The sequence below is a fragment of the Ranitomeya imitator genome, chromosome 9 (genome assembly GCF_032444005.1).
Source record: "Ranitomeya imitator isolate aRanImi1 chromosome 9, aRanImi1.pri, whole genome shotgun sequence".
NCBI lineage: Eukaryota > Metazoa > Chordata > Amphibia > Anura > Dendrobatidae > Ranitomeya > Ranitomeya imitator.
Window position 1 is genome coordinate 62,594,003 of NC_091290.1, and position 27,926 is coordinate 62,621,928.

The 27,926-nt window shown below is 41.0% G+C and overlaps 1 protein-coding gene across 2 annotated transcripts in view; it reads left to right on the forward strand.

Moving 5' to 3' along the window:
- Positions 1 to 27,926, forward strand: part of LUZP2 (leucine zipper protein 2) — a 1,110,632-nt gene that overhangs the window by 730,310 nt on the left and 352,396 nt on the right. For both annotated transcript variants that reach the window (XM_069738799.1, XM_069738800.1), the window contains exon 6: positions 24,442 to 24,504. In XM_069738799.1, the coding sequence (XP_069594900.1) occupies positions 24,442 to 24,504 (63 nt within the window). The remainder of the gene's footprint in view (positions 1 to 24,441; positions 24,505 to 27,926) is intronic.

A 27,926-nucleotide genomic window follows, 5' to 3' on the forward strand; every position in this document is an offset into this window, starting at 1 on the left:
TGATTTTTTATACAGTATGGCCTCCATATCTTTTAGAACTAATGTCTCAAATAAATCTACCATATTCCCGGGAGAAGAAGGGGGGGCATATATGTGGAAGGAATGCCACCAAGGAAAGGACTGTTGAAAGTAGATGTATTCTTTCTTTGATCAGAAGGGGTATTGGTGATATCCAGGAGGAGATTCGCATCCTCCCGCATATCAGCCAAAGTTTCATCTTTACCACCCACCATGAATCCAAGAGCTCCCACATGACATGGCTGTTCACCCTCCCATGTTACTGAATTAGTTGTCTTAGAAGAGAAAAATTTATACAAATGAATTTTTCTAATAGCTTTAAATAAGTCAATCTGAAAAGTAGGAAAATCAAAAAGTTCGGGTATACAGAATTTCAGACCTTTCGAAAGTAATGTTAGGTGGGCAAGACCCAGTTCACGTTGGGTCAAGTTGACGACACAGTCACTAGGATTAGATTGAGACGCTCCTTCTATTTCCAAGAGATGGACTTCCTCTTGTTTCGCCATCTTGGGGCGATACTTGCGTTTACTTCTCTGTGTTTTCCTTCTAAAGGGACAGAAGAAGTGGAGGGACTCTCTGAAGCAATCTCCTCGGAGGAATCGATGACATTAGGCCCAGTCTCACTGAGGCTTGAATCTGACTCGGTGGTCAAATAATCTCTCCTAGTACCTTGACCGCGCTTTAAAAATCTTCGTTTGTGTTTAGTCTGTCCGGGACCTCCTTCCTGGATTCCTATTTCTTTATTTTCTCTATGTTTGTTCTGAGTTTTGTTCCAGGTGAACACTTTCCCGGAATCATAGTCATTTTTATCCCGCAAAAATTTATCGCGTTTTTTTGATTTAATGTCCACCTGCATCAGCGTCAGTTTGGTGTCCAGTTTTTTGCTAAAAGCTGTCCATTGACTCTCGGTCAGTCTGTTCTTCAGTTCGGATTGTGTCTTTAATATCTCAGCATTCACAGTTTCATAATTCTGTACGTTAGATTTTAGGACCAGTTTTAACACATCCTGGGAGCATTTAATCATAATGCTTTCCCATTCAAGTCTCAAAGCAGCGTCATTATTAAAATGCGACATCTCTTTCCAGATGCGTAGTCCTCTAGGGACTCGTCCATTATCCACATATGATTGTAAAGAGTTGTTAGTCCAGAACAATCTAATTAGTTAACTTAAATTCTAAGGATTTCGTGCTCAACATCTGCACCTCATCCACCCGCTCACACTCATTGAAATAATTACTGGCATCCTCCCGGCCGGCTTGCAGGCTTGTCCGCATGGGGGTTGGCTCGGATTCCATAGTGCAGTACAATCAGCTGCACACTTCTGACCATATGTCTGTGAACACCACCAACTCAAACCAGGGCGTGCGTGCTCAGAAAATAGACAGTAAAACCAATGCACAAAAAGAAAAAAAGAAGGCAGCACAGCCCAACAGCGAGACTGAATGTGGAGTCACTAATGGAGCAGCTGAGCCTAACACTCCAGGGAGGTGCTCACGTCCGAAGCGAAGCAGGCATAGAGTAGCAAAATAGAAAAAGACGTGGCAACACTCACTGACCCCGTAGAGCAGATTATTCCTTTATTAAAGCAACTGTGAAACCATCTTCACGGCATGGGGGAGACGAAGAACAAAGAGAGGTGAGCGGGGAGAGGACAACAGCTGTTTCACGCCAACACCGGCGCTTCTACGGGTCCACGCTGGAAAGAAGTAACGCCAGGTGAGATAAGTGCCAAAACACCGCCCCCTCTGACGCAAGTCCCGACCAGCGCAGGCAGAAAACAGGTGCAAATTAAAACATAATTAAAAACATGAATATTAGAATCAACAAAAGGGCATATGCACAACAGTATTGTATATATACACCTGGAGTTACGAAATCCAACAAAATATTGGCGTTGAACACAAACAATCATATCAAACAAAATTGAGGCCGTACAGAATACACCTATGTAACATTAAAACGGTGTACCCCAGAGCTGATATTACGTCCAGTTCCTATATACCTACCGATTTATATATTTACAGACATGGTTCCACCAAGAGAAAACAATAAAAAGAGGACACCCATTATAGACCACTGATTAATCGCAGTAAGAATGCAGAGCCTATAGTATATTGCACAGCCCACGTAGTATATTGCACAGCCCACACAGTATATAGCACAGCCCACGCAGTATATAGCACAGCCCACGTAGTATATTGCACAGCCCATGCAGTATATTGCACAGCCCACGCAGTATATTGCACAGCCCACGTAGTATATTGCACAGCCCACGCAGTATATAGCACAGCCCACGCAGTATATAGCACAGCCCACGCAGTATATTGCACAGCCCACACAGTATATTGCACAGCCCACACAGTATATTGCACAGCCCACGCAGTATATTGTACAGCCCACGTAGAATATTGCACAGCCCACGTAGTATATAGCAATGTGGGCATCATATCCCTGTTAAAAAAATAATTAAAATAAAAAATAGTTATATACTCACCCTCAGTTGCCCCCCGGATCCAAGCGAAGCGCTTACCGATGCTCCTCTCGTGCTCCGGTCTCAAGAGTGCATTGCGGTCTCACGAGATGATGACATGGTGGTCTCTCGAGATGATGGCGTCGCAGTCTCGCGAGACCGCCACGTCATCTCTCTCGCGAGACCGCAATGCATGGACCGGCAACCGGAGCATCGCAAAAATCGGGAAAGGCCTGGGCTGGATCCAGAAGGTGAGTATATAATGATTTTTTATTATTTTTAACATTAAATCTCGCACCAATGTCGCTGATTGGTCACGCTGGCTGAGCGCAAGCAATCAGAGAAGCGGGATTTAACTCCCACGGCAATGTCGCTGATTGGTCGCGAGCAATTAGCGAAGCGGGATTTAAATCCTGCGCCAATTGCACTGATCAGTCGCGCATGCCGTCTGGGTACGACCAATCAGCGAAGCGGGATTTAAATTCTGTGCCAATGTCGCTGATTGGTCGCACCAGTTGGGCGCGAACAATCAGCGAAGCATTATTTAAATCCTGTGCCAATGTCGCTGATTAGTCGCGCGGCTGGGCGTGAGCAATCAGTGAAGCGGGATTTAAATTCCGCGCCAATGGCGTGATTGGTCGCGCCGGCTGGGCGCGAGCAATCAGCGAAGTGGGATTTAAATCACATGCCAATGGCGCTGATTGGTCGCACCGGCTGGGCACGAGCAATCAGTGAAGCGGGATTTAAATCCCGCTCCAATGTTGCTGATTGGTCGCGTGGGATTTTAATCCCGCGCCAATGTCTGGGGGGTAGTATAGAGGGGGCACTGACTGCAGGGGAGTAGGGAGCGGATGGACTGTGCCCATCACTCTCAAGAGTGCATTGCAGTCTCGCAAGATGTTGACTTGCTGTCTCGCGAGGCCGCTACATCATCATCTCGCGAGACCGCAATGCATGGACCGGTCACCGGAGCGTCGCGAGGAGAGGGAAAGGCCTGGGCTGGATCAGGAATGTGAGCATATAATGATATTTTATTATTTTTATTATTTTTAACATTATATCTTTTTTACTATTGATGCCGCATAGGCAGCATCAATAGTAAAAAGTTGGTCACACAGGGTTAACAGCAGCATTAACAAAGTGTTTTACACCGCGGCATAACGCGGTCCGATAACGCTGCCATTAACTCTGTGTGAGCGCTGACTGGAGGGGAGTATGGAGCGGGCACTGACTGCAGGGAGTAAGGAGCGGCCATTTTGCCGCCGGACTGTGCCCGTCGCTGATTGGTCGTGGCTGTTTTGCCGCGGCCAATCAGCGACTTGGGATTTCCATTACAGATAGACAGAAAGACAGACAGAAAGACAGACAGACAGAAAGACGGAAGTGACCCTTAGACAATTATATAGTAGATTTTATTTTACCTCTTGGATTAAAATGAAAAGACTATTTAGCAATAGAAAAGCAGATGTTCTCTTTCTTTTTTTCTTGCTTGTATAATTGCTATTGAAATGCAATTAAAACAAATATAGAAAAACTAAGCATTAATTCATAGATTACCATCTGCTTTCAGCATCGTGTTTACTTTTTAATTCTTCATATGACTTTTGCAGACAAACATGCTGATTCTCAAAAGCTCCGTGTGTACACTTCTCCTATCAAATTCCGGCAGACGTCTTTTTTATCACAAGGCTTGAAATAAAATAGAAATTGTGTAAAGCAATGAAATTGAGTATGAGAACCATTTGATAATTCAATTTTGACAGATTTCTCTGAATTTTTAGCAAATGTAATGGATTGTTATATAACTTTTTAAATGAAAACAAAATCTAAGGTTCTGTTTATGCAAACGGCTTTATGCTTCTTTCAGGGTTTATAGAATTTTTGGTGGCAAGAACATTGTCAAATTGTCCATATCATGGGTCAGTGTTGGGATCAGTTAAGACTTAAGATTCACAAATTTGTGTGAATGATCTGACAATACAGTTAGGTCCACATATATTTGGACAGAGACAACATTTTTCTAATTTTGGTTATAGACATTACCACAATGAATTTTTAACAAAACAATTCAGATGCAGTTGAAGTTCAAACTTTCAGCTTTCATTTGAGAGTATTCACATTAAAATTGGATCACGGGTTTAGGAGTTTCAGCTCCTTAACATGTGCCACCCTGTTTTTAAAGGGACCAAAAGTAATTGGACAATTGACTCCAAGGCTATTTCATGGACAGGTGTGGGCAATCCCTTCGTTATGTCATTCTCAATTAAGCAGATAAAAGGCCTGGAGTTGATTTGCGGTGAGGTGCTTGCATTTGGAAGGCTTTGCTGTGAAGTAAACATGCGGTCATGCAGGTGAAACAAGCCATCCTTAAGCTGCAAAAACAGAAAAAAAACCATCCGAGAACTTGTTACAATATTAAGAGTGGCAAAATCTACAGTTTTGTACATCCTGAAAGAAAGAAAGCACTGGTGAACTCATCAATGCAAAAAGACCTGGGCGCCCACGGAAGACAACAGTGGTGGATGATCACAGAATAATCTCCATGGTGAAGAGAAACCCCTTCAAAACAGCCAATCAAGTGAACAACACTCTCCAGGAGGTCGGCGTATCAATATCCAAATCTACCTTAAAGAGAAGACTGCATGAAAGTAAATACAGAGGGTTCACTGCACGGTGCAAGCCACTCATAAGATTCAAGAATAAAAAGGCTAGACTGGACTTTGCTAAAAAACATCTAAAAAAGCCAGCACAGTTCTGGAAGAACATTCTTTGGACGGATGAAACCAAGATGAACCTCTACCAGAATGATGGAAAGAGAAAAGTATGGCGAGGGCGTGGTACAGCTGTGTGCTCAGATCCAGCCAAATGCAGCCAAACTGATTGGTTGTCGTTTCATACTACAGATGGAAAATGACCCAAAACATAAAGCCAAAGCAACCCAGGAGTTTATTAAAGCAAAGAAGTGGAATATTCTTGAATGGCCAAGTCAGTCACCTGATCTCAACCCAATTGAGCAGCATTTCACTTGCTAAAGACTAAACTTCAGACAGAAAGGCCCACAAACAAACAGCAAATGAAAACCACCGCAGTGAAGGCCTGGCAGAGCATCAAAAAGGAGGAAACACAGCATCTGGTGATGTCCATGAGTTCAAGACTTCAGGCAGTCATTGCCAACAAAGGGTTTTCAACCAAGTACTAAAAATGAACATTTTATTTAAAATGATTGAAGTTGTCCAAATACTTTTGGTCCCTTTAAAAACAGGGTGGCACATGTTAAGGAGCTGAAACTCCTAAACCCTTCATCCAATTTTAATGTGGATACACTCAAATGAAAGCTGAAAGTCTGAACTTCAACTGCATCTGAATTGTTTTGTTTAAAATTCATTGTGGTAATGTTTATAACCAAAATTTGAAAAATGTTGTCTCTGTCCAAATATATATGGACCTAACTGTATCTGCTATTGCTTTGCTAAAAATTTAAATGAACAAGGCTTAACTTGAAACAAAATTCCTGCCATTTTTCGAAGGGGATGTTCACATTGTTTTTTTGTCATATATTAGTGGCTCTGCCCCAACTTCCAATTAAAGACTAAAAAACATGACTTGTGAAATAGCAAAAAAAGTGCAATCCTACACTTGTTTTTTGTTTGGCTTTTTTGCTAGGTTCACTAAATGCTAAAACTGACCTGCCATTGTGATTCTCCAGGTCATTATGAGATCAGAGGCCAAACTTTTCTAGGTTATTTTTTATCTAAGTGGTAAAAAAAATTCCAAACTTTGCAAAAAATAAAAAGCGTAATTTTCCGAGACCCATAGCGTCTCCATTTTTCGTGATCTCAGGTTGGGTGAGGGTTTATTTTTTGCGTGCTGAGCTGACATTTTTAATCATATCATTTTGGTGCAGATATGTTCTTTTGATCACCTGTTATTGCATTTTAATGCAATGTCGCGGTGACCAATAATAGCGTAAATCTGGCGTTTTGATTTTTTATCGTTACGCTGTTTAACAATCAGGTTAATCCTTTTTTTATTGATAGATCAGGCATTTCTGAACACGGTGATACCAAATATGTGTAGGTTTTTTTTATTGTTTTATTTTGAATGGGGCGAAAGGGGGGTGATTTGAACTTTTATATTTTTTATTTTTTTCATATTTGTTAAAAATTTTTTTACTTTAGCCATGCTTCAATAGCCTCCATGGAAGGCTAGAAGTTGGCATAGCCTGATCAGCTCTGCTACATAGCAGCGATCACCAGATCGCTCCTATTTAGCTGAATTACAGGGTGGTGCTCACAGCAGTCTGGCATCAACAGCCATAGAGGTCTTCAGGAGACCTCTGGTTGTCATACCGATGCATCGCTGACTCCCGATCACATGACGGGAGTCAGCAATGCGTGCATTTCTGGTCCAATGGCCGTAAGTACTTATTAAATGGCGCTGTCAGAGTAGGACAGTGGCATTTAACTAGTCAATAGGTGTGGGTGGATCATGATTCTGCCCGCGCCTATTGCAGGCACATGTCAACTATTCAAAACAGCTGACATGTCCTGGCTTTGATGTGGGCTCACCGCTGGAGCCTGCATCAAAGTGTGGGTTCTGCCATCGGGCGTACTATTCTGTCTGATGGCAGAAAGGGGTTAAAAGCTAATAAAGGGGTTGTAACTTTCACAATCCCTCAGGTGAGCCAATACCATTTTGCTTTTTCCATAGTAATCCGGATAAGACTCGACAGCGCTTTTTGTCATTCCAGTTTTTGTCTATACATCTACAGGCACTGAAGTATACTTGCTGCCATTGTGCAGTACCACAACTTTCACACTTTTTTTTGGATGAAACAATGAAGTGACTCTCACATTGTAGTCAATGTTACATTTTTCTATCAGCCAAGGAACATCACTGCAAAACACTAGAGAACCGTCTCGAATAAAGTATGAAAGGAACACCCTTTCTCTGCTTCTGTTCTATGATGATTTCTAATCAATGTAATAGTATCAAAATCATAACCCAAAGTTCACGCAAATGCACCAATGTATAATGCAAGAAAAAGCCTATGTAGTCAGTGTTTGTGAAGGAATTTTTTCGATATTTTTATTGAATTTTACAATCGAAAATATGGAAAGATCATTTGCATGGTGTGGACGAAGAAAAGCTCCTGAGCTGGCTTCACACATCACTATGACAAAAATGTACCTCATAAGTCATTAAGCAGTTTAAAGGGTAGTCCGGTCTTTTGATAAACAAAGTCTGCAGTCTCCATATGTGGCTGAAAACTTTTGAATCTTTGCAATATGCAGTGCACAACTTATCAGGATGCAATATTATTGCCGGTGACAGGAGATAGTCACATGACCGCAAGCATGCGATTTGCATTTATGCAGTCACTTGCTGACTAGACAAGCATTGCTTTTTTCAATGCACTTCTATTGAAAGAAGCCAGGCCTGGCTAAAAAGAAAATGGCTGGTGGTATGCAAGTCACCACCATTGCCGGTGAATCCTGACAGTGTGTGCACTTCACATTCTCGGGATTCAGAAGTCTGCAAAAAACTTTAAAATTTAGACTGAAATATAGACTAAATGCTGTGGAGACTACTTTGGGCCAAGAACTTTCAGCAAGTAGTCCCTTGTGCCACATAGTAATTCTGTGCTGTAGTAGTTTAACATCCCTTTAATGAGCACATGCTCTCCAATTATGAAGTTCTCAAAAGTAAATTCTACAGTAGGTTATCTTCAAAATGCTAAATAACATTAGAACATTGGAATGTTTCACAGATTGGCTGTTATAACCTTGTGTATACTGTTTTTATAGAGAGCATATGGTAAATGTGTTTATAGAATTTTGTCCATGAGAGAATTTCAAATAAAAAAATATTCTAAAATGCTGATTTGTGCTTAATGTTTTCTATGGATGGGTTTTTCATATAAACATTTACCATATGTTGTCTATAAAAGTAGTATACTCAAGGTTACACTAGCTAATGTGCGAGAACTTTCTTTTTAATATTTGGTGCAAAAAACCCCCCACAAAGAACAATATAATACTATGCTTTATACGCTCGGAAAATATTGCCTACTGAAATAAAGAATTACCATAGATTTCACTGACAAAAACTCACAAAAACCCTCAGAAAAGGCTAATTTTGCATCTAGATGGATGACAGAAGGAGAGGACTCCCTCTGTAACCCTACCAATTTGTGGGTTCTAATAATTGCTACGGTAGCACTAGGCAAAGTAATAGATGTGGGGTATGGTGGCCTGTTAGGTCCTGCTATAAGCTGTGTCAGTGTGAAACTAGTACCCCAGCATTGGAGACCAGTGAACAAAATGAAAAATACTCAAATACCATAATGCAAAATTTAACAATAAAATTCAGTAATAATTATTAAAAAATGAAAATAAACTACAATAAAGGCTTGGAAAAATAACGATAAACTGTTTTGCACCTAAAAATGCAGCTTTTCTGATGAAACAAAGATATACAAAAAAAAATCACTGCAAATGGAATGACCAATCTGTAAAACTGTCTCATTTTTTATCCCATACAGTGAATATAGTAAAAAAAGAATTAATAAAAATTTTCCAAAAATGTATCTTTCTCATCAATAAATAAATATCAATAAAAAAAGTCAAAAGTAGCTAGCAATGGCATCACTGAAAGAAATAACATTTTTTTTATCAAATACAAGCCCTCATAAATCTCTGTTGGACTAAAAGTAAAAAAGTTATGTGACGACACAGCATTTTATCTTAATTATCCAGATGTCTATTTTCAGTAACCAGGAGGCATAAACTGTTATCTATATGATGACTTTTGAATTCATGTGTTTCTTTCCTTGGTTGGTCAAGAGTCTGAAATGTTGACTCTTCTTGTAGGCTAAATTGATTTTTATAGATTGATGAATGGTTGTTACTTACCTCTTAAATCAAGTACTAAAGTGTATTGTACTGTTATCTTTGCAAAATAGGGATGCAGAGTCACTGAACAATGATGTTTCCTGATATGTTGATTGCACTTTATACCAGGCCATGCAGTTTGTTGATTTGAAAACACTGAAGGAAAAACTAAATAACCAATCAAAGCGAGTTTAATCTCATCACGCTCCCCTTCCTCTTGACTTGTGAATAATGTCTTGAAGAACAGTTGTGAACAATTAAAAGAGGATATGACTCTGTAACATGATACATCCAAATGACCAAGTCATCCACGAGATCCAAAGATCCAAAAATAACCAGAGACCCTTTACAATACAGCAGGCAATATGTCATGGCTCCATCACGAGGGGCACAAATTTGACATTCTACAGGGTGTCAGCTTAGGGGAACATGACCCAGGCTGAAATAATACAGATTTACTCCTTTGACCATCACTGAACCTAAGGATACTGAACACATGGGATAGTAAGCATTTGAACCCACTGAACCTGAGCACCCTGGATACGTTTGGGAGGGCCAGGATTGAGACCCACTGGTCACTTGACTCCATGGAGATATTCAGAGACGCAAGGTTGTGACCCTCCAATCACCTGGCCTTGTACCTCAATGGACTGTCAGCTTGTCGTTACCTCCTCTTTATGCTTGCCAGAGGTTGGGATAGTTGGCCCTGGAAGCTCTGAAGTCAAATATAGTCTTATCTAGGCGATTCAACAAATGGGCGAGACTCTGTAATTTGCACCATCTTGGGGTATTTGCTGCAACTGTTCTATATATTATTGTTTGTTGGTGGTTCAATATTGCCACACTGTTTTACTCTGTTGTATGAGTAGTATTTTGCCCAGCGTAAAAGGAGAGGGGGCATTCAGTGGGATGATTCCTGGTCCATGCGGTTTTGGCTAGCGGACTAGGGCACCTGCTGACCCCCTGTTTCTTTCTTCACATTATGGCATTCATAATATGTTGACAAAAGAAAAATTGTGATAAAAAAATCATTTTTAGTGTGCCAATATAGCTAAATTTAACAAAACAATCATACTGACTAAATTGACTTTGAGTCTAATTTACTGAAATTCTAAGTTGCACACAAATATGAAGATTTCGTGGTTCACAAAAAAAAAAATTGCCAGGCACCATTACCAGCATTGGTGAAATATAATTTTGCATTGTCGCACAGGCCTCCCCATAATGCTTTGCAGCAATGATATTGCATTGATTATCATGCATTGTACAGTGGTGGCTAGTACCTCCGTCATCACATATCAGTAGTTCCAAGTGGAGCACAGTGTGTATGGCAGTCATTTCCCATCTAAAGAGTCAATGGGTAACCGTCTCTCACATAGTGTGTAAGCTCTTAGGTTTAATTCACTCATCAATATTTTTGAACAGTATTTCTATCAGTATTTTTTGATCAATATCTCTGTACATCTGTCAGTATTCTATATCCAACCCAGGAGTGTCTCCAAATCACCTAAAAGGTGTCAATCTTTCAATTATAGTTTTTCTCTGTAAGTTTTTCACAAATACTAATGTGTGAATAAACCCTCATGGCAAGCATGGTCCCCCCAACTGTTGAATGTTAGCTCTTATGCCTAGCAGGGTCCCCTCTCTCTTTCTCTTGTAAAGCATAAGCTCTTCTGACCATCAGGATTCTCTATCTCGTGCCTGTAAAAGCAAGCTCTTTTGGTTAGCAGGGTTTTCTCTCTCCTCTCCACCACATGTATTTTCCAAGCAATTACAAGTTGCACAAATTTATTCATCATAAATCAAAATTTGGAGGGGGGAGTGTTAGGGGTCAAGTCCCCACCTCTGCACAAGGGGAATCACGAACCATCTCCGCTGCGGTCTCCCATTCCTCTCCAGCCGCAGTGGAGCCTGTTCAGCAGAGATGTCGGTCCCAGCATCTGGCTCAGCCTGATACAGTGCAAATGGTTACTGCTGCCTTTCCAGGCTTAGCCATTGTAGCCAGTATTGGTCAGCGGTGGGCAGACGTCTCTGGGACTAAGTCCAGCTTTTCCCCTTCTGAGTATGCCCAGGGTAAGTCCTCTCATTGGAGGTCAAGGGTGTTAGGACTGGCGGAACGCACCAAGAAAGGTGATATAGATGTGTTCGCAGTCCGGGGTCCACCGTACAGGTGAAAACCTGCTGCTAGTAAATACAGACTATGTGGCGGTACACTAAAGTATATACACGTGGGTTCAACCTCACCCAGCGTGAAGGGAGCAATCCTGTTGTGTCACAGGATCGCGGTACCGCACCTAAAGCGCGAGCGAGTAGTCAGCGTACTTAACCCCAACAGGGATTGAAGTCCGATTAGACCCTCGCTGGCACTACACCGCAACTGGGTGTGAAAGGAAACTAAATATAAATATATAAATGCACAGGAGTGCGAGCAATGCCGCACTGACGGACGCCACCAACCACACTGGCTTGGGTATGGAAAGCGCTAGGCAAGCGCACGGCGCCGTACAGGCGGACACAGCAAGAGGATGCTGTAATGTGTGTATCGTGCAGATGATTAGTCGGGCGCTAGATAGCTACCAACATCCGCGAGCAGACAACAACTCTAGGGAGGGATATTTAGGAGCTTTCATCCATCGACATACATTCATCTACACACACACATATAACATTATGAGACAATACTAGCGCATGGCCGTGCGGTCATGCGCAGTTTATATAGTTGCAGCACAGGAAGTGGCCACAGAACTTTTGCCCTTCCAAGACCTGCCAAGAGGACCAATGGAATGTGCCGCAGAGCCTGAGCACATGACCCTCGATCTCCAACGGGAGATCTTGCCCTGGGCATGCTCAGTGTGTGCAGATAAGGACTTAGTCCCAGAGAAGTCCGCTCGCTGCTGACCAGTATTGGCTTTAAAGGCAGAAGCTGGAGAAGCAGCAGTAACTCTTCTCACAGAGTCAGACTGAGCGAGACGCTGGGATCGACGTCCCTGCTGAGCAGACTCCACTGCGGCTGGAGGAGAATGGGAGACCGCAGCGGAGACGGATCGAGATTCCCCCTGTGCAGCAGAGGAAACTCGACTCCTAACAAAGGGTCACATGCTCAGGTACTTTAACAGCTCCCATTGGTCCTCTAGGTAGGTCCTGAAGTGGCTCAGGTACTGTAGCAGCTCCCATTGGTCCTCTAGGAATGTCCTGTAGTTGCTGCAGCTATAAAAGGTTCGCCTGGCCGCACGGCCATACGCTAGCATCAACTAAGTTGTGTGTTCTGCGCCAGTGTGGTCATGTGTATGTGGTTTCAGGGTTTGGCTGAAATAAGCCCCTAGAATACCGGCACCTCCGGTGAGCAATTTTGTATGATTGGATTCAGGTCCCAGCTGAAATAAGCCCCTAGAATACCGGCACCTCCGGTGAAGAATTTTGCGTGTGCTATTCTGACTGCATGACCACTGTTCGCTCTATTTGGTAGCTGTGTACCTCTGAGAGGTTAGCAGGGCACAGCGTTCTCTTGTCTTAAGTGACTCTGTGAAGTAACAGAGATCACTTATACCGCCATATAGTACCATCAGTTACTAGCAGCGGGTTTTACTCCTGCACAGGGAACCCCGAATTGCGAACGCACCTATTACGCTTTAAATTTATATGTGGTGCTTCCGCCAAACCCTAACAGGGAGTTGAATATGGTGAATTTGCATTTCAAAAGATCCGCTCTTCTCTAATAGTGACGCAAAGAATAAATTTGTCTTATCATTTATACCTCACTGTGACTTGTTTAGAAAAAATTTAACAATTCTTGAACTTTTGTTTATTTGTTCAATCTGCCTTGCAAAAATCAGTAGAAGGCTTTATTCACGTTTATCCTGTGCTTTCCTCTGAGCACTTACCTTGGGTTTCCATTTACATGATAAACAATCTTGATTTCATCAAAACACCCAACAGAATATTTCCCCTTAATGAGGCAGATGGAGTCACATTGGGCTTTGTTTGGCCTGTGCATCTTTTTAGTGCACAAAAGTGTGTTTGACCCTAGTGGTATGTGGCTAAAATGGAAACTGCTGTAACAGAAGCCAGATGAACTACAAATTGACACTATTTATATCTCCTTGTAGTGTGTGGTTCCATTCGATGCTTCAACTTGATCTCATTTTTTTTTAGAGAGGATGAAATTCCTGATGCAAGAACTAGGCATAGATCAGAGGATAATTGTGCACTTAGCTTTAAAAATGTTAAAAAATGTTCTACACCTCAATAAAGTCCCTATTCAGATTTGTTAGCTTCAAAAAAGAGGTTTTCCACATTACTGGTGCACAAAGGTTCTGGTAAAGCAATATGGCTCCACCTCCATTAGTAAAAAATCTAGTGAATATTGAGCTCCAAAATCCAAATGGTGCCCTCTCATCTCAGTCTCACAGTTAGCAATCACATATATGGTATAAAAGTAGGGGTAACAGTCGACTAACAATTTTCCAGAGGCACTGGTGGAAATATTGGCAGTTGTCTCGCTAGTATCATTTATGTGTGGTTATGTGAGTGGATACTCTACCACTCTGTCTTCACATTTGAGTGTGTCACGTTAGTCTCTGACAGTGCCCACGTAGTCGGGTAGGGTTTGGACTGGGTAACTTTCCTTGGCTTAGCATCTGTCTCCTTCATGTGGGCGGTTAGCACAGTTGAGTTACAAAAAGTCCAATCCTTAGGCTATACTTCTCTAGGAAAGCGACAGGGTTGTACACCTAGCGTCCCCTGTGTTCTCTTCCTTGACTCAGCATTTGCTTTATTACCCAAGTCTGGTTAGTACAATCTCCTTGGAGAGCAAGCTTAACCCACGTGCTAGTACCCATTTAAGTGGGTTTAGTAAATTGCTTACTTTTTACAGTACCTCTCTGTGCAGTAATGGAGCTGGGTTCTCTGAGTTCTGGTCACACTGTGTGACATTTAACACAATACGTTTAAGTTGATCGCTTGCTGTTTTGTCCCACTATTGTTCACTACCAGCAATTATTCATCTCTGCAAAGTGGACCCCGGGTTGTGATTGCACTTTATTATTTATTTTTATTTAGTGCAATCCGCCAACCGTAACAGTGTATTACAATGCTTATCGATTGCCATCTTCCCTGGTTTCCAGTGCCGTCCCAATCCCCTTCTGGCCCACATGACCTAAGAACAAATTATCCGGCTCATACAGGGGTATGTGTTTGAAAATTGCTTTCTCACTGTAAGTCTATGGAGCTTTATTCTGAGACTCTATAGGATTACACTGATCTTTCTCTGTTTGAAGAAGTAGGATTGGTCGTGTGTTACTGTAACAACTCTGGAGACTGGAGAAGACAGCAATCGGTAAGTATTTGAACACACATACGCATCTTTAATTAGGACGGACACCAAAATATACATTTCGATGATGCATTTGCTTGGTGTTTTTTTATACTTTGAGTATGTGTATATATATATACAGTGGGGCAAAAAAGTATTTAGTCAGTCAGCAATAGTGCAAGTTCCACCACTTAAAAAGATGAGAGGCGTCTGTAATTTACATCATAGGTAGACCTCAACTATGGGAGACAAACTGAGAAAAAAAAATCCAGAAAATCACATTGTCTGTTTTTTTAACATTTTATTTGCATATTATGGTGGAAAATAAGTATTTGGTCAGAAACAAAATTTCATCTCAATACTTAGTAATATTTCCTTTGTTGGCAATGACAGAGGTCAAACATTATCTGTAAGTCTTCACAAGGTTGCCACACACTGTTGTTGGTATGTTGGCCCATTCCTCCATGCAGATCTCCTCTAGAGCAGTGATATTTTTGGCTTTTCGCTTGGCAACACGGACTTTCAACTCCCTCCAAAGGTTTTCTATAGGGTTGAGATCTGGAGACTGGCTAGGCCACTCCAGGACCTTGAAATGCTTCTTACGAAGCCACTCCTTCGTTGCCCTGGTGGTGTGCTTTGGATCATTGTCATGTTGAAAGACCCAGCCACGTTTCATCTTCAATGCCCTTGCTGATGGAAGGAGGTTTGCACTCAAAATCTCACGATACATGGCCCCATTCATTCTTTCATGTACCCGGATCAGTCGTCCTGGCCCCTTTGCAGAGAAACAGCCCCAAAGCATGATGTTTCCACCACCATGCTTTACAGTAGGTATGGTGTTTGATGGATGCAACTCAGTATTCTTTTTCCTCCAAACACGACAAGTTGTGTTTCTACCAAACAGTTCCAGTTTGGTTTCATCAGACCATAGGACATTCTCCCAATACTCCTCTGGATCATCCAAATGCTCTCTAGCAAACTTCAGACGGGCCCAGACATGTACTGGCTTAAGCAGTGGGACACGTCTGGCACTGCAGGATCTGAGTCCATGGTGGCGTAGTGTGTTATTTATGGTAGGCCTTGTTACATTGGTCCCAGCTCTCTGCAGTTCATTCACTAGGTCCCCCCGCGTGGTTCTGGGATTTTTGCTCAACGTTCTTGTGATCATTCTGACCCCACGGGGTGGGATTTTGCGTGGAGCCCCAGATCGAGGGAGATTATCAGTGGTCTTGTATGTCTTCCATTTTCTAATTATTGCTCCCACTGTTGATTTCTTCACTCCAAGCTGGTTGGCTATTGCAGATTCAGTCCTCCCAGCCTGGTGCAGGGCTACAATTTTGTTTCTGGTGTCCTTTGACAGCTCTTTGGTCTTCACCATAGTGGAGTTTGGAGTCAGACTGTTTGAGGGTGTGCACAGGTGTCTTTTTATACTGATAACAAGTTTAAACAGGTGCCATTACTACAGGTAATGAGTGGAGGAAAGAGGAGACTCTTAACCCCTTTACCCCCAAGGGTGGTTTGCACGTTAATGACCAGGCCAATTTTTACAATTCTGACCACTGTCCCTTTATGAGGTTATAACTCCGAAACACTTCAACGGATCCTGGTGATTCTGACATTGTTTTCTCGTGACATATTGTACTTCATGATAGTGGTAAAATTTCTTTGATAGTACCTGCGTTTATTTGTGAAAAAAACGGAAATTTGGCGAAAATTTTGAAAATTTCGCAATTTTCAAACTTTGAATTTTTATGCAATTAAATCACAGAGATATGTCACACAAAATACTTAATAAGTAACATTTCCCACATGTCTTCTTTACATCAGCATAATTTTGGAACCAATTTTTTTTTTTGTTAGGGAGTTATAAGGGTTAAAAGTTGACCAGCAATTTCTCATTTTTACAACACCATTTTTTTTTAGGGACCACGTCTCATTTAAAGTCATTTTGAGGGGTCTATATGATAGAAAATGCCCAAGTGTGACACCATTCTAAAAACTGCACCCCTCAAGGTGCTCAAAACCACATTCAAGAAGTTTATTAACCCTTCAGGTGTTTAATAGGAATTTTTGGAATGTTTAAATAAAAATGAACATTTAACTTTTTTACACAAAAAATTTACTTCAGCTCCAATTTGTTTTATTTTACCAAGGGTAACAGGAGAAATTGGACCCAAAAAGTTGTTGTCCAATTTGTCCTGAGTACGCTGATACCCCATATGTGGCAGTAAACCACTGTTTGGGCGCATGGGAGAGCTCGGAAGGGAAGGAGCGCTATTTGACTTTTCAATGCAAAATTGACAGGAATTGAGATGGGACGCCATGTTGCGTTTGGAGAGCCACTGATGTGCCTAAACATTGAAACCCCCCACAAGTGACACCATTTTGGAAAGTAGACCCCCTAAGGAACTTATCTGGATGTGTGGTGAGCACTTTGACCCACCAAGTGCTTCACAGAAGTTTATAATGCAGAACCGTAAAAATAAAAAATCATATTTTTTCACAAAAATTATATTTTTGCCCCCAATTTTTTATTTTTCCAAGGGTAAGAGAAGAAATTGGACCACAAAAGTTGTTGTCCAATTTGTCCTGAGTACGCTGATACCCCATATGTGGCAGTAAACCACTGTTTGGGCGCATGGGAGAGCTCGGAAGGGAAGGAGCGCAGTTTGACTTTTCAATGCAAAATTGACAGAAATTGAGATGGGACGCCATGTTGCGTTTGGAGAGCCACTGATGTGCCTAAACATTGAAACCCCCCACAAGTGACACCATTTTGGAAAGTAGACCCCCTAAGGAACTTATCTAGAGGTGTGGTGAGCACTTTGACCCACCAAGTGCTTCACAGAAGTTTATAATGCAGAACCGTAAAAATAAAAAATCATATTTTTTCACAAAAATTATATTTTTGCCCCCAATTTTTTATTTTTCCAAGGGTAAGAGAAGAAATTGGACCTCAAAAGTTGTTGTCCAATTTGTCCCGAGTACGCTGATACCCCATATGTGGCAGTAAACCACTGTTTGGGCGCATGGGAGAGCTCGGAAGGGAAGGAGCGCCGTTTGACTTTTCAATGCAAAATTGACAGGAATTGAGATGGGACGCCATGTTGCGTTTGGAGAGCCACTGATGTGCCTAAACATTGAAACCCCCCACAAGTGACACCATTTTGGAAAGTAGACCCCCTAAGGAACTTATCTAGAGGTGTGGTGAGCACTTTGACCCACCAAGGGCTTCACAGAAGTTTATAATGCAGAGCCATAAAAATAAAACAAAATTTTTTTCCCACAAAAATTATTTTTTAGCCCCCAGTTTTGTATTTTCCCTAGGGTAACAGGAGAAATTGGACCCCAAAAGTTGTTGTCCAATTTGTCCTGAGTACGCTGATACCCCATATGTGGGGGGGGAACCACCGTTTGGGCGCATGGGAGGGTTCGGAAGGGAAGGAGCGCCATTTGGAATGCAGACTTAGATGGAATGGTTTGCAGGCGTCACATTGCGTTTGCAGAGCCCCTAATGTACCTAAACAGTAGAAACCCCCCACAAGTGACACCATTTTGGAAAGTAGACCCCCTAAGGAACTCATCTTGATGTGTTGTGAGAGCTTTGAACCCCCAAGTATTTCACTACAGTTTATAACGCAGAGCCGTGCAAATAAAAAATATTTTTTTTTCCACAAAAATTATATTTTAGCCCCCAGTTTTGTATTTTTCCAAGGTTAGCAGGAGAAATTGGACCCTAAATGTTGTTGTCCAATTTGTCCTGAGTACGCTGATACCCGATATGTGGGGGGGAACCACCGTTTGGGCGCATGGGAGGGCTCGGAAGGGAAGGAGCATCATTTGGAATGCAGACTTAGATGGATTGGTCTGCAGGCGTCACATTGCGTTTGCAGAGCCCCTAATGTACCTAAACAGTAGAAACCCCCCACAAGTGACCCCATATTGGAAACTAGACCCCTCAATGAACTTATCTAGATGTGTTGTGAGAACTTTGAACCCCCAAGTGTTTCACTACAGTTTATAACGCAGAGCCGTGAAAATAAAAAATCTTTTTGTTTTCCCACAAAAATTATTTTTTAGCCCCCAGTTTTGTATTTTCCCAAGGGTAACAGGAGAAATTGGTCCACAAAAGTTGTTGTCCAATTTGTCCTGAGTACGCTGATACCCCATATGTTGGGGTAAACCCCTGTTTGGGCACACAGGAGAGCTCGGAAGGGAAGGAGCACTGTTTTACTTTTTCAACGCAGAATTGGCTGGAATTGAGATCGGACGCCATGTCGTGTTTGGAGAGCCCCTGATGTGCCGAAACAGTGGAAACCCCCCAATTATAACTGAAACCCTAATCTAAACACACCCCTAACCCTAATTCCAACGGTAACCCTAACCACACCTCTAACCCTGACACACCCCTAACCCTAATCCCAACCCTATTCCCAACTGTAAATGTAATCTAAACCCTAACCCTAACTTTAGCCCCAACCCTAACTGTAGCCCCAACCCTAACCCTAACCCTAGCCCTAACCCTAGCCCTAGCCCTAACCCTAACCCTAACCCTAGCCCTAACCCTAGCCCTAACCCTAGCCCTAACCCTAACCCTAGCCCTAACCCTAGCCCTAACCCTAGCCCTAACCCTAGCCCTAACCCTAACCCTAGCCCTAACCCTAGCCCTAACCCTAGCCCTAACCCTAGCCCTAGCCCTAACCCTAGCCCTAACCCTAGCCCTAACCCTAGCCCTAACCCTAGCCCTAGCCCTAACCCTAACCCTAACCCTAATCCTAGCCCTAACCCTAGCCCTAATGGGAAAATGGAAATAAATACATTTTTTTTTATTTTTCCCTAACTAAGGGGGTGATGAAGGGGGGTTTGATTTACTTTTATAGCGGGTTTTTTAGCGGATTTTTATGATTGGCAGCCGTCACACACTGAAAGACCCTTTTTATTGCAAAAAATATTTTTTGCAATACCACATTTTGAGAGCTATAATTTTTCCATATTTTGGTCCACAGAGTCATGTGAGGTCTTGTTTTTTGCGGGACGAGTTGACGTTTTTATTGAAAACATTTTTGGGCACGTGACATTTTTTTATCGCTTTTTATTCCGATGTTTGTGAGGAAGAATGACCAAAAGCCAGCTATTCATGAATTTCTATTGGGGGAGGCGTTTATACCGTTCTGCGTTTGGTAAAATTGATAAATCAGTTTTATTCTTCGGGTCAGTACGATTACAGCGATACCTCATTTATATCATTTTTTTATGGTTTGGTGCTTTTATACGATAAAAACTATTTTACAGAAAAAATAATTATTTTTGCATCGCTTTATTCTCAGGACTATAACTTTTTTATTTTTTTGCTGATGATGCTGTATGGCGGCTCTTTTTTTGCGGGACAATATGACGCTTTCAGCGGTACCATGGTTATTTATATCTGTCCTTTTGATCGCGTGTTATTCCACTTTTTGTTCGGCGGTATGATAATAAAGCGTTGTTTTTTGCCTCGTTTTTTTTTTTTTTTTCTTACGGTGTTTACTGAAGGGGTTAACTAGTGGGACAGTTTTATAGGTCGGGTCGTTACGGACGCGGCGATACTAAATATGTGTACTTTTATTGTTTTTTTTTTTTTATTTAGATGAAGAAATGTATTTATGGGAATAATATTTTTTTTTTTTTTTTTCATTATTTTGGAATATTTTTTTTTATTTTTTTTACACATTTGGAAAAATTTTTTTTTACTTTTTTACTTTGTCCCAGGGGGGGACATCACAGATCAGTGATCTGACAGTTTGCACAGCACTCTGTCAGATCACTGATCTGACATGCAGCGCTGCAGCCTTCACAGTGCCTGCTCTAAGCAGGCTCTGTGAAGCCACCTCCCTCCCTGCAGGACCCGGATCCGCGGCCATCTTGGATCCGGGGCTCGAGCAGGGAGGGAGGTGAGGAGACCCTCACAGCAACGCGATCACATCGCGTTGCTGTGGGGGGCTCAGGGAAGCCCGCAGGGAGCCCCCTCCCTGCGCGGTGCTTCCCTGCACCGCCGGCACATCGCGATCATCTTTGATCGCGGTGTGCCAGGGGTTAATGTGCCGGGGGCGGTCCGTGACCGCTCCTGGCACATAGTGCCGGATGTCAGCTGCGATAAGCAGCTGACACCCGGCCGCGATCGGCCGCGCTCCCCCCGTGAGCGCGGCCGATCGGCTATGACGTACTATCCCGTCCAGGGTCAGATAAGCCCAGGGCACCTCGACGGGATAGTACGTCTAAGGTCACAGAGGGGTTAAAGATGAAGTTACAGGTCTGTGAGAGCCAGAAATCTTGATTGTTTGTTTCTGACCAAATACTTATTTTCCACCATAATATGCAAATAAAATGTTAAAAAAACAGACAATGTGATTTTCTGGATTTTTTTTTCTCAGTTTGTCTCCCATAGTTGAGGTCTACCTATGATGTAAATTACAGACGCCTCTCATCTTTTTAAGTGGTGGAACTTGCACTATTGCTGACTGACTAAATACTTTTTTTGCCCCACTGTATATATATATTTATATATATATATACACAGTATATATATATATATATATATATATAATATCTTCTTATAGAACCTTACTCATTGTATTGTCTACATTAACAACTGCAGTCAATGTAACAGTGCTTATGGTGTTGCGCCTACTGTAATTATCGAGATCATTAAGTCTCCTCTAATGAACTCTACTTACTCCTATGTACATTTGTGTATTTTCCATTGTTCATTTTGCCAATATGCTTTGTGGATGTAAGAGTTATTGCAATGTGTAACCTAGTCTTAATGTATTAACTACCTCATTTAAACTGGTCTTTTACATCCATTTGTATTTGACCTCTTTAACCACTTGACTTAGTCAAATGACATGCTAGCAAACATGTAGTACTAGTTTGATTTATTATCACTTAGAAACATTGTATGGAATTTTTAAGAACTCATGCCAAGCATATTTTTACTACGAGCAATACGCATTCCTTACTGAAATTTCTGCACCATTTGAATGAAGTCTTTTATTATTTAAAATAGTTTACCTCTTTCGAAAAATCTTCATCTGAGACTGCAGATTGTTATAAAACAACAAAGTGCTCTTTATTCTTCATTTCTGGGTCCAGCGCTGAGTCTTTGGTACTGCACATGCTTCCCATATTTTTTGTGGCACTAACATCACATCAGAAGTGTGGCAGCCAATCAGTGAGCTCAGTGGCACTGTGTCGTGTCACTCAGGACGCGATACTGCAGTGACCACTAGGCAGTGCTGCGGCGCAGGAGGCAAAACCTTAGGATCTGCTGGAAAGCAGGGCCGACACTGCAAATATGTGGTGTTACCAAGCCGGTGAGGAGAACACCAGTTACCCGGGACCTGGACCGAGGACATGAGAGGTGCCGGATGCAGTCCAGGCAATGGAGACCTGCGGTCGTGAGTGGCAAACAAGAGGGAATGATGAGACCATGGTGAGTGACAAGCCAGGGGGTTGAGAGCCAGCCGGAAGCATAGTGACACAAGGAGGAGATGGAGACCAAGTCAGGGGCAAGCAAAGGGGTCAGAAGCCTGAGAAGATGGAGCAGTACCAAATCAGAGGATGGAGAAACAGGTCAAGAAACGAGCAGTCATACACGTGGGAGCCAAGCATACACAGAGGTGTAGGGCAGGGGCACAGGGAAACTAGGCAGACCCTACACAGGAAGATTAGGAACAATAGAATCACATAGAGTAACCTAGGTCAGCTGTTCTAGCCGTGGGACCGGAACTATCACCGACACAGAATAATTGACACTTGGAGTAGTGCCAGTGACTCAGCACTGGATTTGGGGACAAGCCCTTTAATTCTAGTACTTAGGAAAATATGTAAACAGTTTCACTGTAGATTATTTGCATTGCCATTCTTTTACTTTGATAAATTTTTCAAGTAACTATTTTTGTCATTGAAGTTCACATTTTCTTATTGTATTTATGAATCATGATAGTGGTCTTTCAGTAACTATTATGAGCAGTATTTTTCCATTCTTTATTAATCATAAGCACATTGCGAAATGATCATTTCAAGTTCATCTTTAATATTTGAGTGGGTTTTAATACTTTCTTTTATGGGTATAATGGAAGTTAAATGAATGTATATTTGTGTTATGACTGCAGTACTAAAAGGTCAATTTGTCAATGTAGCAAATTAATTTATTTTTTACACAATGTATCCTGATTTACAATGTTAATGAATTAGTCTAAAGACTGAGGGTAAATTGATGGAAATTTCCTAGCTCAAATTAAATCTCCCATTTCGCTTATTATATGAGTTTCATTCTTTTAACCCTCTGCTGCTCAACCTTATCCTTTTACAAACATGATTCCCATATTCAAATGAATATTTTGGGTCATTTAAGGATGTTTTCTAGGAAATAAAGAAAACTAAGACATAAAAAAAACATTATTGAAAAATTGATGAATACTTGTCATTGTATATTTGTGTCTAAGGGACAACTAGTAGGTTGTTTTTTTTAAATGTCTGCATTCATATTACGTAGCATAAAACTCGTCCTAAACACTGCAGGATGGATTGTGACTCCTTCCTTCTCTATAAAAAATAAATAATATTATACAATCATAGCAGCTTTCACTTGTTCACAATTGCTTTATTCTATGAGGGGATGTTGGTCTGTTCTTGATTTTGTAGTCTATTATTAGAAATGATTGCTGCCTCTATATTTGACAGAGCACTCCTCCTTTCAGCCTAAGGCTGTTTTAAATTAGTGCTAGATCCTACCTACCTATCAAATTTGTAGGTTTTTAATTTGGAAGAGGTATGTTTCATAAATATTAGTTTTAGGGTCTTGCTAGGGAAAGGTACGCCTTGTCATGACTGATAGGTTCTAATGGATTGGCCAAGTTGTGTGCTAAGTACTCTTAATAAGTATATTCTATATAACAGTAATGCAATGCAAATGTCATATATTCAATATTTACATATGTCTTCGTTCTCATACTGTAGAGGCTGCTGTATTCTTGTGCCTTATCTAGTCATTATATTATATGACAAAAGACAGGACCATGAAATGATGTAATTACTGTATATCACTCCTGAGAGATGTCGTTTTCCAAGAAAGGAATACAAATTCATGCACGGTGTTAGAAAGCAACAGCTCCCACAGTAGTCTGCATTTCTTCTCATCTATCCTAATGATGGACGCAGCCAGAAAAGAGAACCCATGCAAGAACAGTGTATGGGCCCTTCTTTGGGTCTGTGAAAGAGCAGGCTTGCAAATTTGAAGATGAAAGTGGACCCCCTTACCTCTTATGCACTGTTTTGACAACATAGGTTGCGCCAAGGATATGGCCTCCTCTGGACTATCCTTCTCACTTCTCGCAATGTGTGGGTGAATAACTAGAATTGTAACAAGTATACCCCATCCTTATGCTGCCCAGATTCCCCAGTTGTATTCAATTTGATATGAAAGATCAATTATACCAATCAAGATAAATGTCAACAGCTTCATGCCCATCCACACAAACCCCTCCCATGAGGATCAGATTGACAAAAGGTGTGTTCTGTAAAAATAAATAAACCACTTCAGACATATACCGGTAATTTTATCCACAGCTCACTAAAAGCAAATCCAACATTACATATTGAAGTTTGATTTTGGCCTTGATGCAAAATCTAAAAATCTATAGGATATTGTACAACAATGGAAACGTGTCACATTTTTTACCAACTAAACAGATTTGTTTCATTTCCAGAACAAAAGCTTGAAAAACAAACTATTGTCGGGAAACAAGATTTGTGGACTTCGTGCTGAGGAGGTGAGTGCACTGATCTTTTCTTTTGACAGCTGAGAGCAAAATTAGTTTATTACACTCTAGTGAAAATTATAATTCGCATATCGTTAATCTTTGTTCATGCTGATTAATAAGTTGTTTAACCATTTCCTTTCCAAAATGAACAGCTTTGAGTGAATAATGAAAGTATTGTTCTGGTGGAAGGGTACTAAAGATTATGCTATTTTTTTTTATTTTAAATGGGTTACATAAGTGTTTTCAAAAGGCATAGAACGTATGCTGTAGTAGTAATAATAACAATAACGATAACAATGATAATAAAAGACATACTTACTGGTTCTATCGCAGTGAGTTTAGCACAGGCAGCTTTGGTTTTCATTGCTGAAGTGACCTGCATTAGACCTTCCTGTGTTGTAAATGGTGACTGTAGCTTTTTTTAATATGTTATCCAATTCCCTCTGCCTTTTACATTTTTTTGTTTGCAAGTGGATAGCGGGAGAATCCTTTTAATGTTACTCCCTCCCCTCAAACCCTCTCTCGTAGGTGTGAACAAAACTGAAATTACAACTTACCAGGTGGAGAATGGGAAGTTTAGGTGGGCATACCATTGACTGTTTGAGTCCAGTTATTTGATGTAGTTGAAGTGATTTGCTGGACCTTTTATACATACTGTATGGCCTCAATTTTGCTCAGTGCAAACAAATATGTATATCTAATAGTAATTATTGAAAAATTGGACCATATTTATTTTTTTTTCTAAAGCTAATCTCAAGCTTTATACCAATTTGGTCTTGATCTGAACACCTGAATCACATGAGATGGGCCAGTTGCTCATAACGCAGTTTCCTGCATATCATAATGAAATTGCTGGCAAAAAGTGTTCCAATGTCACTAAAGTATGACGACTCCATGTGTATGTGCAAGCATAGAGGTGCAACAATATGAATGTAAGGCAATAACTTTCCAGACAAGTATTTACATAAAATAATGACCTGTACAATCTTAAGGAGTGACAACTTGTGGGCGCACATATGTGAATCTGCATGGGAAGAGACAATATGGAAAACTGTGAAATGAAACAGATAAGACATTACTCTGTAATGCTATAGCATGCAAACATAAAATATGAAAATTGAATTGCATTACTGCACTAGAAATATGGAAAATTGAGAATGCTTAGCGAATAAATTGGCCAATTCATGTGTACCTGACGATTCTCGTTGCCAGGACCTAATGCCAATCCTCTCTTAGACAGTCTACATTTCTATGGGAGCCTATTGTGAATCCCCTCTTGGACTGAAGTAAATATCTCTGTGGAGGGGTAGAATCCTGTTAAAATTAAAAACACCTAAGGCTGAGGGGCAGAGTGCTCAATCAGAAGGCTAATATAAACAGCAGAAAAGTTAAAAATGTCTAAGAGAGGATTGGCAAAAGGTCCTGGCAATGAAAATCGCCTTAACGTGGCTGCCAGGTACACATGAATTGGCCAATTTATGCGCTGAGCATTCTCAATTCTTCATATTTCTAGTGCAGTAAGGCAATTCAATTTTCATATTTTATGCTTGCAAGCTATAGTGCTACAGAGTGCTGCCTTATCTGTTTCATTGTATATGAGTTAGTGACTCTAGGTAAGCAGCACCTGTTCAGATCTGATATATATTTGTATGAGACGGTCAGTTTTTTTATATTTGTATTACCCTTCTGACTGAGCACTCTGCCCCTCAGTCTTAGGATTCTACCCCTCCACAGAGATATAGACTTCAAAGAGAGAGGATTGGCATTAGGTCCTGGCAATGAGAATTGCCTTAACGTGGCTGCCAGGTACACATGAATTGGCCAATTTATGCACTAAGTATTCTCAATTTTTCATATTTCTAGTGCAGTAATGCAATTCACTTTTCATATTTTATGTTTGCATGTTATGGCGTTACTGAGTGCTGCCTTATCTGTTTCATTGTATATGAGTTGGCGACTCTAGGTAAGCACCTGTTCAGACCCGATTTATGTTTGGATGTGACAGTCAGTTTTTTTTTTTTATATTTGTATTGAAAACTGTGATTTTTCAGCAGGGAAGTAGGTAATCACAGGAATGCAGTTTGATATCTTCCACCATGGTAATAGTTGAACACAGAAGTAATTAAAAAATAAATTAAATTTAGTAGAGAGAAAGGGAAGTTCATCAGCACATCAATCCAGGATATATAAAACTTGTCTTTATTTAGAAAAAATTATTAAAACATGATAAAAAATTAAACCTCAAAAAACCCCAGCACACTCAGGAGGATCTCCTGTCGAAATACTGGTCCAGCAATTTTCATCATGGTAAGCTTTCAAACTACCCTCTCCCTCCTCCCCACTACTATCACTCCTAAATTAAATTTAGTTTCTTCCAGCAGAGCAATGTTTAATAGCAACAATGTAACGGAGAAGTAAATGGAGTCTGGTATCCTCCATTAATAACAGTGGTATAGCAGAAAAGAAAATGCAAACTACAGACATGCTTGAAGAGAAGCATTACTAAAATTGCCAGAACTAGTAATGAAAAGGACTGAAAAGCATTGCAAGAACGTGGTAACTTACATGTTGAGAGGTTGGTAAGAACAACAACTAGCATGTTGGACTGAACTTAGAAAAATGTTGGCTGTGGCATGGAATAGTAAAGATAATAGACAACTGGCCAGAGCTCAACCAAGGGAAGTAGATGAAATCTCCTTACCAACTTGAGGCAACTGTGGACAATGTTACTAAACTCCAACTTGACCTCTGCAAATCCAGCCTTAAAAGGTCTATTGCAAAGATGCCTCAGGAGTTTGCTGGGTTAACAGAGAAACCTGGAGTGGACTACTGCAAAGAAGGTTATAGGGGTAGATAGAACAAGCTTGGCAGTTGTGCCAGAATGGGGGATTAACACCGAGACATTCGTCGCTTAACTAAACATTTTTTGCAGAATAAAGTAGTCTCATTTATAGCAACATTACACCAGAATGGCTATGGACTCTTTCAAATGGATACTATGTCTCTCTGCTAAATTTTTCAGGGATGGCTTGGAAAGCATGTCAAAAAGTTCATGTTGTGGGCATTGCCTCCAAGTTTGCAAATGTTAATCCAACCCAACCTAAATATCTAACCTATGGAGGACTCATATTACAGCCAATGCAGCTTGAGCAATCTCTTGCTAACATTTTGGCATCCGATTCCACAGGACACCCTCACATATCTTTAGGCCCTCTGGCATACAGGACTCAATGGAACAGAGATAATTTTGTGCCATTTAAGGGTACCTGCCAATATTAGGCAGGGGTTTATAATATTATGGCCAATTGATATACTTTATAATAATGTATGTGAAACATGTAAACAAATCTGATACGTACAGTAACGATAAAAAAAGCAGAAACTCAGTTTCTATTTTTTTTATGAATTATGTATAATCTTTTTTTTTACTT